Raw genomic sequence first — 17,419 nt, forward strand, 5'->3', positions numbered from 1 at the left:
TGCTGGATTTTATCAAATGCTTTTTCTGCATCTATTGAGAGGATCATGTGATCTTTATTTTTGCCTCTGTTAATATGGTGGATAACGTTTATAGACTTGCGTATGTTAAACCAGCCTTGCATCCCTGGGATGAAGCCTCCTTGATCATGATGAATGACTTTTTTGATGATAAGCTGTAATCTATTGGCTAGGATTTTGTTGAGAATTTTTCCATCTATATTCATGAGTGAGATTGGTCTGAAATTCTCCTTTTTGTTTGGGTCTTTTCCTGGTTTTGGTATCAGGGTGATGTTTGCTTCATAGAATGTGTTGGGGAAGATTCCTTCTTCCTCTGTTTTTTGGAATAATTTCTGCAGTACAGGAATAAGCTCTTCCTTGAAGGTTTGATAGAATTCTGGAGTGAAGACATCTGGACCAGGGCATTTTTTGGTTGGAAGCTTTTTTATTGTTTCTTTGATCTCAGTGCTTGAAATTGGTCTGTTCAGGAGCTCTATTTCTTCCTGGCTAAGTCTAGGGAGAGTGTGTGATTCCAAATATTGATCCATTTCCTTCACATTGTCAAATTTCTGGGCATAGAGTTTCTGGTAGTATTCAGAGATGATCTCTTGTATCTCTGTGGGATCAGTTGTTATTTCCCCTTTATCGTTTCTGATTGAGGTTACTAGAGATTTTACTTTTCTATTTCTAGTTAGTCTGGCCAATGGTTTATCTATTTTATTTATTTTTTCAAAAAACCAACTCCTTGTTTCATTAATTTTCTGAATGATTCTTTTGTTTTCAATTTCATTGATCTCTGATTTGATTTTGGATATTTCTTTTCTTCTACTGAGTTTAGGCTTAGATTGTTCTTCTTTTTCCATTTCCATAAGATCTCTTGTGAGATTGTTGACGTGCTCTCTTTCTGTTTTTCGAATGTAGGCATCTAAAGCGATGAATTTTCCTCTCAAAACTGCTTTTGCAGTATCCCACAGGTTTTGCTAGCTTGTGTCTTCATTGTTGTTATGCTCAAGGAAGTTAATGATTTCCTGTTTTATTTCTTCCTGCACCCATCTGTTATTCAACAGAAGATTGTTTAATTTCCATGCCTTTGGGTGGGGTCGAGCATTTTTGTTAGAGTTGAGTTCCACCTTTAGTGCCTTATGGTCTGAGAAGATACAAGGTAAAATTTCAATTCTTTTGATTCTGTTGATATTTGTTTTGTGTCCCAGGATATGATCAATTTTGGAGAATGTTCCATGGGGTGATGAGAAGAATGTATATTCTTATCTTTGGGGTGGAGTGTTCTAAATGCGTCTATCAAGCATAGTTGTTCTAGGGTCTCATTTAAATCTCTTATGTCTTTGTTTAATTTCTGTTTAGAGGATCTGTCCAGCTCTGTAAGAGGTGTGTTAAAGTCCCCTGTTATGATGGTATTGTCAGATATCATATTGCTCAGACTGAGTAAGGTCTGCTTCAAGAATCTGGGAGCATTTAAATTGGGTGCATAAATATTTAGAATTGAAATGTCTTCTTGTTGTATTTTTCCCTTGACCAATATAAAGTGACCATCTTTGTCTTTTTTGACTTTAGTTGCTTTAAATCCACATGTATCTGAAAATAAGATTGCAACTCCTCTTTTCTTCTGAATTCCATTTGCCTGAAAAATTGTCTTCCAACCCTTGACTCGGAGCTTTAATTTGTCTTTTGAAGCCAGATGTGTTTCTTGCAGACAGCAAATGGATGGCTTGTGTTTTTTAATCCAGTCAGCCAATCTATGTCTCTTCAGTGGGGAATTCAAGCCATTAACATTTATGGAGATAATTGATAAGTGTGGTAGTATTCTATTCGTCTTATTTGGTGAGACTCCATTGCTTAGTTTTATCCTTTGCATCAGTGTGGAGGTTAGGTTCTGTCCTTTGATTTCTGAGTTCTTACTTTGCTGCTGATCCATTGTGGTGGTCAGTGTGCAGAACAGGTTGAAGTATTTCCTGTAGAGCTGATCTTGTTGTGGCGAATTTCCTCAATGTTTGTATATCCGTAAATGATTTGATTTCTCCGTCAATTTTGAAGCTTAGCTTGGCAGGGTACAGAATTCTGGGCTGAAAATTGTTCTGTTTAAGTAGATTAAAGGTAGATGACCATTGTCTTCTTGCTTGGAAAGTTTCATTAGAGAAGTCTGCGGTCACTCTGATGGATTTGCCCCTGTAGGTCACCTGGCGCTTACTCCTGGCAGCTTGCAGAATCTTTTCTTTTGTCTTGACTTTGGACAGGTTCATCACAATGTGTCTTGGAGAAGCTCGGTTAGAGTTGAGGCGACCTGGGGTCCGATAGCCCTCTGAAAGCAGTGTGTCAGAATCTTTGGTGATGTTTGGGAAATTTTCTTTTATAATATTCTCCAGTATGGCTTCCATTCCTCTGGGGCATTCTTCTTCCCCTTCTGGAATTCCTATAACTCGTATGTTGGAACGCTTCATAAAGTCCCATAATTCTAACAGTGAACGTTCTGCTTTCTCTCTCTTCTTTTCTGCCTCTTTTACTATCTGAGTTATCTCAAAAACTTTGTCTTCTACCTCTGAAATTCTTTCTTCTGCATGGTCTAACCTGTTGCTGATACTTTCCATTGCATCTTTAAGTTCCCTGATTGACTGTTTCATTTCCTTCAGCTCTGCTATATCCTTTTTATATTCTTCATATCGTTCATCTCTGATTTGATTCTGTTTTTGGATTTCCTTTTGGTTATTTTCCACTTTATTAGCAGTTTCCTTCATTGTTTCCATCATTTCTTTCATTGTTTTCAACATGTGTATTCTAAATTCCCTTTCTGTCATTCCTAACATTTCTTTATAGGTGGAATCCTCTGCAGTAGCTACCTCATGGTCCCTTGGCGGGGTTGTTCTGGACTGGTTCTTCATGTTGCCTGGAGTTTTCTGCTGATTCTTCCTCATGAGTGATTTCTTTTATCTGTTTCCTTGCCCTAATTTTCCTTTCACTTCCTCTTGCTCTTTAAGTTCTTGTGCCTGTGGACTAAGGGTTACAGGACCAGAAAGGTGAGAAGGTTGAAGAGCAAAAAAGGGGATGAAAGAAAGGAGAACCGAGTGATAGGAAAAAAAAAGAAAGATAGAGAAAGGAGAGGGGGTGGGGATAAGGAATATTGACAAAAAGAAGAGAGGCACAGAAAGAGGGAGACAGGGCAATATAGGTGTACAGTAGGGTACTTTGACACAACCTTAAAAAATCCCCACCTTCTGGGGGTGGCCAGTGGGGTGGTTCCCTTGAGGTCAGCAGCTCTTTGCTAACCTGATCAGACACAGTACCCCACCTCCACCAAGTAGAGAGGAAAGACAAAAATGCTATAAATCAAACCAAAACAAGCAAACAGAAAACTTTACGGGGATAAAATTGGGTGAAAAACCAAGTGATAGTGGTAGAAACACTAGCAAAAATGAAGTTGTAGTTATTAAAAAAGGCAGCAATGGGAAATTATAATTAAACCAGTAAAATTGAGAAAGAAAAAGGGATCTGTATGGAAAAGATTGAAATTAAAAAACAAAAGAACATCAACGTCAAAATAAACAAACAAAAAAAACACAACCAAACAAAAAAAAAAAAAAAAAGAAAGAAAGAAAAAAATACACAACCAAAAGCAAAGCAGTTTGTATATGTTATTGAATATTGTCTGGGCAACACGTGGTCTTCTGGGGTATGAGATGTTAGTCACAGTTCTGATACGACTGGAGGTTGCTGATTTCTCAAACCTCAGCAGGTAGACACCCTAAATCTCTCTTCAGCCCACTTAAAAGGCACTTTGAACTTGTAAACTTGCTGAGCAGAAGCTTTCCCAGCTTTCTTGCTGGAATCACTGCTGAAGTGCCTATCCACTTACTCAGTGTGCCAAAACCGGTCTCACTCTGCCCCTGAGGGTTAGGGCTGCAAGGCGGCTCAGACCCCACCCTTAGGCTACTTGGTTGCTGGGTTACCAGCTCCCACCCGTTTCTAGCTCTGCGACTCTGAGGGCGGAGCTTGCCGGGGCAGATCACTGACAATGGTTCCGTGTGACCCACCGCCAAACAGTTTTAGCTCCGTCTGGCTCAGCGGCTCAGACTGGGGCCCTAGACAACGGCCAAAGTTCTCCGCCCTCCCGCTCAGGCCTTCCCCAAGGCAGTTCAACTCAGTGCCAAGTCCAAGGACATCAAAACAGTTCACAGGTAAGGCCTTTCTGGTTTGCAGTCTCGCTGCTACTGAACTTACAGTTGTGGGCGGGTTTAGACGGATTGAACACACGCGACCACTTGCCAGTTTTCCACTGTTTTATTCCTCCTCTTGGGGTCCAGAAGTCTCTCGCTGACTCCCTGTATCCTCATAGGAGTGATGGTAGGCAGATCCCACCAGCCAGAGATGCCTGAAGTCCTATCTCCCCAGACTCACGGTGCCCAGATGCAAGGAAGCTGTTACTCGGCTGCCATCTTGCTCCGCCTTTCCAGTTTCAGTCTCTTACATGTAGACATCCAGTTCTCCCAACACCATTTATTGAATAGGGAGTCTTTCCCCCAAGGTATGTTCTTGTTTGGTTTATCGAAGATTAGGTGGTTGTAAGATGTTAGTTTCATTTCTTGGTTGTCAATTCGATTCCAAGTGTCTATGTCTCTGTTTTTGTGCCAGTACCATGCTGTCTTGACCACTATGGCTTTGTAGTACAGACTAAAATCTGGTATGCTGATGCCCCCAGCTTCATTTTCATTACTAAGAACTGCCTTAGCTACACGGGGTTTTTTCCGGTTCCATACAAAACACAGAATCATTTTCTCCAAATCTTGAAAGTATGATGTTGGTATTTTGATAGGAATGGCATTGAATAGGTAGATTGCTTTGGGAGGTAGTATAGACATTTTAACAATGTTGATTCTTCCTGTCCATGAGCATGGTATGTTCTTCCATTTGTTAATATCCTCTGCTATTTCCTTTCTGAGGATTTCATAGTTTTATTATAGAGGTCCTTCACCTCCTTCGTTAGGTATATTCTTAGGTATTTCATTTTCTTTGAAACTATGGTGAAGGGAGTTGTGTCCTTAATTAGCTTCTCATCTTGACTGTTATTGGTGTACACAAAGGCTACTGACTTGTGGACATTGATTTTATATCCTGAAACATTACTGTATTTTTTGATGACTTCTAGGAGTCTTGTGGTTGAGTCTTTGGGGTTCTCTAAGTATAAGATCATGTCGTCAGCAAAGAAGGAGAGTTTGACCCCCTCTGCTCCCATTTGGATTCCCTTTATTTCCTTGTCTTGCCTAATTGTATTGGCTAGAACTTCCAGCACTATGTTGAATAGTAAAGGTGACAGAAGACAACCTTGTCTGGTTCCAGTTCTAAGAGGAAAAGCTTTCAGTTTTACTCCATTCAGTAAAATATTAGCTGCGGGTTTGTCATAGATAGCTTCAATCAGTTTTAGAAATGTGCCACCTATGCCTATACTCTTCAGTGTTCTAATTAGAAAAGCATGCTGGATTTTATCAAATGCTTTTTCTGCATCTATTGAGAAGATCATGTGATCTTTATTTTTGCCTCTGTTAATATGGTGGATAACGTTTATAGACTTGCGTATGTGAAACCAGCCTTGCATCCCTGGGATGAAGCCTACTTGATCATGATGAATGACTTTTTTGATGATAAGCTGTAATCTATTGGCTAGGATTTTGTTGAGAATTTTTGCGTCTATGTTCATGAGTGAGATTGGTCTGAAATTCTCCTTTTTGTTTGGGTCTTTTCCTGGTTTTGGTATCAGGGTGATGTTTGCTTCATAGAATGTGTTGGGGAAGATTCCTTCTTCCTCAATTTTTTGGAATAATTTCTGCAGTACAGGAATAAGCTCTTCCTTGAAGGTTTGATAGAATTCTGGAGTGAAGCCATCTGGACCAGGGCATTTTTTGGTTGGAAGATTTTTTATTGTTTCTTTGATCTCAGTGCTTGAAATTGGTCTGTTCAGGAGCTCTAGTTCTTCCTGCTGAGTCTAGGGAGAGTGTGTGATTCCAAATATTTATCCATTTCCTTCACATTGTCAAAGTTCTGGGCATAGAGTTTCTGGTAGTATTCAGAGATGATCTCTTGTATCTCTGTGGGATCCGTTGTTATTTCCCCTTTATCATTTCTGATTGAAGTTACTAGAGATTTTACTTTTATATTCCTCGTTAGTCTGGCCAGTGGTTTATCTATTTTTATTTATTTTCTCAAAAAACCAACTCCTTGTCTCATTAATTTTCTGAATGATTCTTTTGTATTCAATTTCATTGATCTCTGATTTGATTTTGGATATTTCTTTTCTTCTACTGAGTTTAGGCTTAGATTGTTCTTCTTTTTCCAATTCCATAAGATCTCTTGTGAGATAGTTGATGCGCTCTCTTTCTGTTTTCCGAATGTAGGCATCTAAAGTGATGAATTTTCCTCTCAAAACAGCTTTTGCAGTATCCCACATGTTTTGGTAGCTTGTGTCTTCATTGTTGTTATGCTCAAGGAAGTTAATGATTTCCTGTTTTATTTCTTCCTGCACCCATCTGTTATTCAACAGAATATTGTTTAATTTCCATGCCTTTGGGTGGGGTCGAGCATTTTTGTTAGAGTTGAGTTCCACCTTTAGTGCCTTATGGTCTGAGAAGATACAAGTTAAAATTTCAATTCTTTTGATTCTGTTGATACTTGTTTTGTGTCCCAGGATATGATCAATGTTGGAGAATGTTCCATGGGGTGATGAGAAGAATGTATATTCTTTATCTTTGGGATGGAGTGTTCTATATGTGTCTATCAAGCACAGTTGTTCTAGAGTCTCATTTAAATCTCTTATATCTTTGTTTAATTTCTGTTTAGAGGATCTGTCGAGCTCTGTAAGAGGAGTGTTAAAGTCCCCTGTTATGCTATTATCAGATATCATATTGCTCAGACTGAGTAAGGTCTGTTTCAAGAATATGGGAGCATTTAAATTAGGTGCATAAATATTTAGGATTGAAATGTCTTCTTGTTGTATTTTTCCCTTGACCAATATAAAGTGACCATCTTTGTCTTTTTTGACTTTAATTGCTTTAAATCCACATGTATCTGAAAATGAGATTGCAACTCCTCTTTTCTTCTGAATTCCATTTGCCTAAAAATTGTCTTCCAACCCTTGACTCGGAGCTTTAATTTGTCTTTTGAAGCCAGGTGTGTTTCTTGCAGACAGCAAATGGATGGCTTGTGTTTTTTAATCCAGTCAACCAATCTATGTCTCTTCAGTGGGGAATTCAAGCCATTAACATTTATTGAGATAATAGATAAGTGTGGTAGTATTCTATTCGTCTTATTTGGTGAGAGTCCGTTGCTTAGTTTTATCTTTTGCATCAGTGTGGAGGTTAGGTTCTGTCCTTTAATTTCTGAGTTCTTACTTTGCTTCTGATCCATTGTGGTGGTCAGTGTGCAGAACAGGTTGAAGTATTTCCTGTAGAGCTGGTCTTGTTGTGGCGAATTTCCTCAATGTTTGTATATCCGTAAATGATTTGATTTCTCTGTCAATTTTTAAGCTTAGCTTAGCTTAGCAGGGTACAGAATTCTGGGCTGGAAATTGTTCTGTTTAAGTATATTAAAGGTAGATGACCATTGTCTTCTTGCTCGGAAAGTTTCATTAGAGAAGTCTGCGGTCACTCTGATGGATTTGCCCCTGTAGGTCAACTGGCGCTTACTCCTGGCAGCTTGCAGAATCTTTTCTTTTGTCTTGACTTTGGACAGGTTCATCACAATGTGTCTTGGAGAAGCTCGGTTAGAGTTGAGGCGACCTGGGGTCCGATAGCCCTCTGAAAGCAGTGTGTCAGAATCTTTGGTGATATTTGGGAAATTTTCTTTTATAATATTCTCTAGTATGGCTTCCATTCCTCTGGGGCATTCTTCTTCCCCTTCTGGAATTCCTATAACTCGTATGTTGGAACGCTTTATAAAGTCCCATAATTCTGACAGTGAACGTTCTGCTTTCTCTCTCTTCTTTTCTGCCTCTTTTACTATCTGAGTTATCTCAAGAACTTTGTCTTCTCCCTCTGAAATTCTTTCTTCTGCATGGTCTAACCTGTTGCTGATACTTTCCATTGCATCTTTAAGTTCCCTAATTGACTGTTTCAGTTCCTTCAGCTCTGCTATATCCTTTTTATATTCTTCATATCGTTCATCTCTTATTTGATTCTGTTTTTGGATTTCCTTTTGGTTATTTTCCACTTTATTAGCAGTTTCCTTCATTGTTTCCATCATTTCTTTCATTGTTTTCAACGTGTGTATTCTAAATTCCCTTTCTGTCATTCCTAACATTTCTGTATAGGTGGAATCCCCTGCAGTAGCTACCTCATGGTCCCTTGGCAGGGTTGTTCTGGACTGGTTCTTCATGTTGCCTGGAGTTTTCTGCTGATTCTTCCTCATGAGTGATTTCTTTTATTTGTTTCCTTGCCCTAATTTTCCTTTCACTTCCTCTTGCTCTTTAAGTTCTCGTGCCTGTGGACTACTGGTTACAGGACCAGAGGGGTGAGAAGGTTGAAGAGCAAAAAAGGGATGAAAGAAAGGAGGACCGATTGATAAGAAAAACAAAGAAAAATAGAGAAAGGAGAGGGGGTGGGTAAAAGGAATATTGACAAAAGGAAGAGAGGCACAGAAAGAGGGAGACAGAGCAATATAGGTGTACAGTAGGGTACTTTGACACAACTTTAAAAAAACCCCACCTTCTGTGGGTGCCCAGTTGGGTGGTTCCCTTGAGGTCAGCAGCTCTTTGCTAACCTGATCAGACACAGTACCCTACCTCCACCAAGTAGAGAGGAAAGACAAAAATGCTATAAATCAAACCAAAACAAGGAAACAGAAAACTTTACAGGATAAAATTGGTGGAAAACCAAATAATAGTGGTAGAAACACTAGCACAAATGAAGTTCTAATTATTGAAAAAGGCAGCAATGGGAAATTATAATTAAACTAGAAATATTATGAAAGAAAAAGGATCTGTGTAGAAAAGGTTGAACTTAAGAAACAAAACAACATCAACAACATCAAAATAAACAAAAAAAAAACAACCAAACCAAAAAAAAAAAAAAAAAAAACAAAGCAGTATGTATAAGTTATTGAATATTTTCTGGGCAACACGTGGTCTTCTGGGGTGTGAGATGTTAATCACAGTTCTGATACGACTGGAGGCTGCTGATTTCTCAAACCCTAGCAGGTAGACACCCTAAATCTCTCTTCAACCCACTGAAAAGGCACTTTGAACTTGTTCACTTGCTGAGCAGAAGCTTTCCCAGGAAAGTGCTTGTCACTGGAATCACTGCTGAAGTGGCTATCCACTTACCCAGTGTGCCAAAACCGGTCTCACTCTGCCCCTGAGGGTTAGGGCTGCAAGGCGGCTCAGACCCCACCCTTAGGCTACTTGGTCGCTGGGTTACCTGCTCCCACCCAATTCTAGCTCTGTGACCCTGAGGGCAGAGCTTGCCGGGACAGATCGCTCACAATGGCTCCCTGTGACCCACAGCCAAACACTATTAGCTCCATCTGGCTCAGCGGCTCAGACTGGGGCCATAGCCAACGGCCATAGTTCTCCGCACTCCCGCTCAGGCTCTCCTCAAGGCAGTTCAACTGAGTGCCAAGTCCAAAGACACCAAAACAGTTCACAGGTAAGGTCTTTCTGGTTTGCAGTCTCACTGCTACTGAACTTACAGTTGCGGGTGAGTTTAGACCAATTGAACACACGCGACCACTTGCCGTTTTTCCACTGTTTTAGTCCTCCTCTTGGGGTCCAGGAGTCTCTCACTGACTCCCTGTATCCTCGCAGAGGTGATGATAGGCAGATCCCACCAGCCAGAGATGCCTGGAGTCCTATCTCCCCAGACTCATGGTGCCCAGATGCAAGGAAGCTGTTATTCGGCCGCCATCTTGCTCCACCTCCCACCTGTTCCAGAAGGATTTTTAAAAATTCTACTGAGAGGAATTCAACAGACCTAGATTTTTGTTAGAAAGTAGAGACAGTGGGATCAAATATTAAAACACTTATCTTCTGCGTATTATGTTTCTGTTATAATAGATGTATTTTATGCGATTAGCAAAATGAATAGCATAGAGAGTGTCTGCTTTTGAAACTCAGAAACAAATCTTACTAGCAATATGATCAGATTAACTTTCAAAGTAAAATCTTAAACTTCTTCCTGAAGCACACATACTTTTTCAAGTAGCATAACGGAAAATGCTAGTTTGGGGAAAGGACATGAATATGTCCTTTGCTTTGAAAATGGGCTAGATTCTTTTTGAGGCATTTTTGTCAGCAACAAGTAGAATGTAAGTTTATATGGCCCACTCTTTTTTCTAGACTGTGACTCTTCATTTGTGTACTGTTTATGCAGAATTTGTGAGCTCAGGAGAGGTATTATTGCAAGAGAAATTTTTTTTTTTACAATGAATACTGTTACTAGTGATTTAATAAATATGGCCTGATACAGCAAGGGATTTATAAGTTAAATAAAATGAAAAGCAGAACTGCTTCTAAAACCATGCCTTGGGGCCAGGCTAATGCCTGTAATCCCAGCACTCTGGGAGGCCAAGGTGGATGGATCCCTTGAACTCAGGAGTTCAAGACTAGCCTGAGCAAGAGGGAGACCTTGTCTCTACTAAAAATACAAAAAATAGGGTGGTGCCTGTGGCTCAGTGAGTAGGGCGCTGGCCCCATATACCAAGAGTGGCAGGTTCAAACCTGACCCCGGTGAACTGCAACAAAAAATAGCTGGGCATTGTGGCGTGCACCTGTAGTCCCAGCTATTTAGGAGGCTGAGGCAAGAGAATCACCTAAGTCCAGGAGTTGGAAGTTGCTGTGAGCTGTGATGCTACGGCACTCTACCAAGAGCCATAAAGTGAGACTCTGTCTGTACAAAAAAAAAAAAAAAATACAAAAAATAGCTGGGCATTGCAGCGGGTACCTGTAGTCCCAGCTACTCGGGAAGCTAAGACAAGAGGATTTCTTGAGCCCAAGAGTTTGAGGTTGCTGTGAGCTATAACAGCATGGCACTCTACCCATGGTGACAGAGTGAGACTCTGTCTTAACAAAATAAAAATAAATAAAACCATACCTAGGAATACAGTGTTCAGTATATCCAGAATAAATTAAAACCACATAAGTGTGAATGCAAATGCAACTTAAGAATAGGGGGATGAGATTTTGGATGGGTCATGTGTCTGGAATACAGTATCAAACTGACTAAGGGGGAAACTGGATTTCATGACATCAGAACATTTTCAGTGTCTAAAATCTCTTAGGATAAGTCAGTGGTATATTGTTTTCATTTAAAAATGATCAATTATCTAGTAAGTCTCATGCACTGTATTAGGAATGGAAGTGTCTGTAACACCCACCCTGGGCAAGAATAGTATATAAATTATGTCAATGCTAATTTGCAATAGCAGAGATACTGTATGATACAGTCACTTAAATACTAAAGAATTTTATTTCTCTCTTGTAGAAAACCTCCTTGCTCATGTTTGTTCAGGAATCCAGGCTTTTTCCAGCACATTACTCTATCATCTCTTAGGTTTTCTGTGGCATTTGTCTGTTTGAATCTGTGTTGCTACCAAGCCCAGGTTTTAGTACATAAGAAGGTAGAAGTAAGTGTGGAGAAAACATGCCTACTGTGTCCGTGCTCTTATTTGAAAGTGGCACCATTGTTTTCTTTCACATTCTGTTGATGAGATGGCCACACCAATTTACAAAGGGGGCTGAGAAATGTTATATGACCAGGCAGCCATATATCTAGCTGCTGTTCTGTTAGTGCAAAAGAACAGAGAATCAGATTCTAGTGGACAGCTTTCAGTTGGTACCATAGATGGCTTGTCCCCTCTCTTATTTTATATTTCTTATCATATACATATATATATATCCATAAAGTTCATGTGCAATTTAAAACTTAAAACTATTTTAAATCGCACACAAACTTTATGGACACCCTGTATAATTTAGGTCCAAGGAAACAATCATATCTGGATAGAGAGTTGGGCTGCCTATTTGTTGTTTTTATAGGTGAGGATGGCTATGACCATAATATTTTTTCTATAGACATGAATAAATCATTTTTATCACATTAATTTGGTATTTTTGCTAATAAGTAAGATGAAGCAGTGAGATTAGTGAAGATTTACAATTGAAAGCTAATGAAGACTTAAACTTTGAATTACCTCCTTCAGTCCTAGGCTCTCCACAGTTATTTTTACAGAAAATCCTTGTTTTATCAGTCCTTTGTCCACTCTACTTGATAGTTCAGATTTCTACCAAAATAGAGCTAAAACTGTTTATGTTGAACTACAGCCTACAACACTTAATAACTGTGTTTTAGGGCAAATTATGCAACCATTATGAGCTTCGTTTTCCTAATCTACAAAAGATGGGTAACAGTAGATACCTTGTGGGGCTTTGGAAAGCATTAAATGAATTCATATGCACATGTTGGTTAAATTGAGCCCTGATCTTCAGCATAAGACTCTCTTCCTGCTTGAGAGATCTAGAGAATCACGAGAATGGCATGTGAGTTGTGTGCATGCAGGAGGCCAGAAAACTGGCCTCCAAGAGAGAATGTATATGTGACATGTGGCAATAGCAGGAATAAAGGTTATGGTGAAGATTCTCCAGATTCCAAGATGTCTTGATGCTGGAGGCAGAGGTCTTGCTTGAGGTCTGCAGTGTTGCAAAAACAAGTTAGAGACATTCTGTCTAACACGTTCCATGTTCCAACTTTTTCGTGCTGATGTTTGATAAGTAACTTTTAACTACTTTTTCATGATTTACGATAATAAATACAGACCTGAGGTTAGCTCAGGAGGGCTCCTCCTAGACTTCCTCAGTCCCCTGACACAGACTTTGTATCAAGCCTCTTCATTCTTTGCATCAAAAACCCCTAATCTGGTGACCCCTAATCTGGTGAACCCAAACCCCTTCATTCACAGTCATGTGCTACATGATAATGTTTTGGTCAATGATGGACTATGTATATGATGGTGAACCTGTAAGATTGTAATGGAGCTGAAAACTTTCTGTCATCTAGTGACACTGTAGCTGTTTTATCATCATAGTACAATGTGTATCCTTTTCTATGTTTACATACACAAATACTTACCACTGTATTCTAATTGCCTACAGTATTCAGTACAGTAACATGTTACTGTAGCTTAGGAGCAATAAACTAGACCATATAGCCTAGGCATGTAGTACACTCTACGGTGTTTGCTTGATGACAAAATTGCCTGGTGACTCTTTTCTCAGAACATGTCTCTGTCCTTCAGTGATGCATGGCTGTATGTATTTCTTAAAGCAATGCATGGAATATTGTGTAAGAGATTGGTATATAATAAGTGATACATATACATTTTCTGTCATCATTGACATCATCATCATTAGATTCACTGATTTCTATGTCTTCAATTTGGATTAGCTTATGTGTACCTTTTAATATTCTGCTATCTGTTCCTTGTGACTAGTTTAGTTTTTCTTTCTCTTTTTAGATGGGAAGTTTGGAATTAAGATTTCACAAAAAAGAATTCCTGGAAAAGCTACATTTCATAGTGAAATGGAGAGTGAAGATGCAAGCGATGATTCACTGTATTCCATTTTAGAAGAACTGTGGCAAGATGCTAAACAGATAAAGAGATGCCAGAAAAAACAAAACAAAGTTTTGAATTATGGTTCTTTTATCAATAAGAAAATATTGAATACACAGTGGGATTATGAACATAAAGATACTGGAAAATTTGTTCATCCAAACCCTAAACTCATTCTTTCACAGAAAAGACCCCATAAATATGGCTCATTTGGGAAGAGTTTTAAGCATAATTTAAACTTACATATTCATAATAAAAACAATACAGCAAAGAACTTTGATAAAACTATTGAAAATGGTCATGTTTTTACCCAGAGCTCTTCCTGTACTCTCCATGAAAACACACAGATGGAAGTGAAGTTCTGTGAACATAATCAATGTGGAAAAGTCCTCAGCTTTAAACACTCACTCAGTCAAAATCTGAAATTGCCTGTTGGGGAGAAAGCAAACACATGTACTGAATTTGGGAAGATCTTTACTCAGAAGTCACACCTCTTTGCACCTCAGAGAATTCATGCTGTGGAAAAACCTCATGAACTTAGCAAATGTGTAAATGTTTTTACACAGAAACCACTACTTAGTATATATCTGAGAGTTCATAGGGATGAAAAACTATATGTATGTACTAAATGTGGGAAAGCCTTCATACAGAATTCAGAATTAATTGTTCATGAGAAAACTCATACTAGAGAGAAACCCTATAAGTGCAGTGAATGTGGAAAATCATTTTTCCAGGTGTCATCTCTACTCAGGCATCAGACAACTCATACTGGAGAAAAACTCTATGAATGTAGTGAATGTGGGAAAGGCTTCTCCCTGAACTCAGCCCTCAATATACATCAGAAAATTCATACTGGAGAGAGACATCACAAATGTAGTGAGTGTGGGAAAGCCTTTACCCAAAAATCAACACTCAGGATGCATCAGAGAATTCATACAGGAGAGAGATCCTATATATGTACAGAATGTGGGCAGGCCTTCATCCAGAAGGCACACTTGATTGCACATCAAAGAATTCATACTGGAGAGAAGCCTTATGAATGCAGTGACTGTGGGAAATCTTTCCCTTCTAAGTCACAGCTCCAGATGCATAAGCGAATTCACACAGGAGAGAAACCCTATATATGCACTGAATGTGGGAAGGCCTTCACCAACAGATCAAATCTCAATACTCACCAGAAATCTCATACTGGAGAAAAATCTTATATATGTGCTGAATGTGGGAAGGCTTTCACTGACAGATCAAATTTCAATAAACACCAGACCATTCATACTGGAGAGAAACCCTACGTTTGTGTGGATTGTGGGAGGGCTTTCATCCAGAAGTCAGAGTTAATTACACATCAGAGAATTCATACTACAGAGAAGCCTTACAAATGTCCTGACTGTGAGAAATCCTTCTCCAAGAAACCACATCTCAAAGTACATCAGCGAATTCACACAGGAGAGAAACCATATATATGTGCAGAATGCGGGAAGGCCTTCACTGACAGGTCAAATTTTAATAAACACCAGGCAATTCATACTGGAAATAAACCATATAAATGCAGTGACTGTGGAAAGGGCTTCACGCAAAAATCAGTTCTCAGTATGCATCGCAATATTCATACATGAAAGTAACCCTGATTCTCAAGAGTAACCCTGGTTCTTGAAAATGAGAGAGCCTTATCATAGAAGTCAGGTTTAAGTGTATGTTAGAAAATTCATCCAAGACATCCTATGTGAATATGTTGTATAACAAAACATTCATCAGGCTGTCTCACCTAGGATGAAAAAAATTATTCTGAAGAGACCCTCTAAATATGCACTAGAGGAGGGAGAATTTCCATTATTTGCACAGCCTCACAAAATATAATAGAAGTTATACTGAAGAAAATAATGTCAATTTGATGTGTTAGGAAGAGCCTTCCTATAGAAAGTATTATAAGGCAGATTGTTACCAAATTCTTTTTAGAAGAAATGTGCAAAATTATCTAAATGACAGTTATGTTTACTATACATACTATGTTGATCAGTTTAAAGTGACAACAAAATGAAAGGACAACAAAGTAATATAATTGATGTGTAAACCTACTCTCAGTTCTGTGGGGTGTTTGCAGCAGAGCATATTACATAACAGGAAGGATAATTTAATTGAAATTCTTTTTCAAATTGAGAATAATTGTATCTATGAAATATGTTTCTTATCTCGAATGTTTCTATGAAATGAATCCATAATTTAAAAGTCACTTTGGTATTATATATACATATATCTGAAGATATAATTTTACATAAATATGTAAATATAATCCAATCATTCATGCTGGTTTCTATGACATAGTATTCTTATTTTCTTTCATTGTGGTACAATGCAAAATAGCCACAGATTCCTCCCATCCCATTTAGGTGTGCCACTTTGAAATATTGCTTTGTTGGGCGGCACCTGTGGCTCAAGGAGTAGGGTGCCGGTCCCATATGCTGGAGGTGGCGGGTTCAAACCCAGCCCCGGCCAAAAAAAAAAAGAAATATTGCTTTGTTGTTTCTCTTATTTAAGAAGCAATGTCTCTTTCTCTACTCCTTGACTTTGAACTTGGCCATGTGACTTGCTTTGGCCAAATGGACATTAGCAGAGAGATTCAAGAAGGGGCTTGAGAAGTGTGAAAAGCCTGCCTTGAGGCTTGCCTTCTCTTGCTGCTCTCTGGAATTCTGAGACCTCTGTGTGAAGAAGCTCAGATTACTCTCCTGGGGAATGAGAAACCACCTAGAGCAAAGGCAATTCATCCCTGCTGACACCCCTAAGACAAAGTAGCCTGCCAACTGTTAGACATGAAGATGAGGCCTTCCTAGATCCCTAGCCCCAGCCAAGCCAGTCCACCCTCCACAAGAGCCATACCAGGTATTCAAGCCACCTTACAGAACTGAGATAAATAAAATGATTATAATTTTAATCAACTTATGTTTTGGGGTACAGTAAATTCTGAGTGATACTTAAAAATGTATATGTGTGTTTGGGGAGGGAATATTTGACCAAAACATAAGACATGTCACATTATTGACTTTGGCTTTGGGCCAGGGCATCAGGTGAAGACTGGAAAAACAGTGAGGAAAACTGTTTTAAAAGGCTGGGAAGATGGCAGGCTCTAGTATTTAGTAGGGGGAAAAATGGCAAAGTAGTCACCATGCTCTGTGGGAAGATAAGAGAATGGATCAAATGGATGTGTGGATCTGGCTAAGGAGATTACAGCAGAATACCAGAAGTATCAGTTTGCTTCTTTTAGCTGCATATGATAAGGTATAGAAAGAGAGAAATGAACTAAAGAAATAACTTCATTGGAAAGCAGCATTCCAAAGAAATATAGAAAAGCCAGGACTTGCTGGGTTGGAAAATAACTGTTTCACATCGTTAGTCTCTCCAGCCATCAGAATGTTCTTAAGGTAAAAAGAGGCTTAAGGTAAAAAGTGGCCTCATGGTGAAGATGAAATCATGGGTGTGTCTGTAAGACCCTTTTACAGTGTGTGAAATGTTTAGGTTGGTGCTTGTAAGACCCTCTCAGCTAAACTTAAGGGCTTCTAAAAATCATCATGACATTATCTCACAGTTGCCTACACAATGCTCAAGTGGGGAGAAGCCTATCTTAAAAAGAATTGTTGATGTGGCATTTGAGGCATGGAGTAGCTCTAAACCAGGTTTATAGGAAACAAAGTTTTAAATAGACTCACTTAACAGGTACAATATAAGGGTATATGGCATACATCCTGGGTAAAGGGCTTAACTACAACTTGGACTTTGCCTATCTAACGAAAACAATGTAACCTAATCATTTGTACCCATATATCAGTCTGAA

The 17,419-nt window shown here is 39.0% G+C and overlaps 1 protein-coding gene across 1 annotated transcript in view; it reads left to right on the forward strand.

The window, feature by feature from the left end:
- The window catches only part of ZNF81 (zinc finger protein 81), a 163,560-nt gene extending 147,676 nt beyond the window's left edge, over nucleotides 1-15,884 (forward strand). The window contains exon 5 of the mRNA XM_053579668.1: nucleotides 13,501-15,884. Within this exon, the coding sequence (XP_053435643.1) occupies nucleotides 13,501-15,209 (1,709 nt within the window). The 3' untranslated portion in view covers nucleotides 15,210-15,884. The remainder of the gene's footprint in view (nucleotides 1-13,500) is intronic.
- Nucleotides 15,885-17,419: the final 1,535 nt, after the last annotated feature.

This window comes from Nycticebus coucang, chromosome X, assembly GCF_027406575.1.
Source record: "Nycticebus coucang isolate mNycCou1 chromosome X, mNycCou1.pri, whole genome shotgun sequence".
Taxonomy (NCBI): domain Eukaryota; kingdom Metazoa; phylum Chordata; class Mammalia; order Primates; family Lorisidae; genus Nycticebus; species Nycticebus coucang.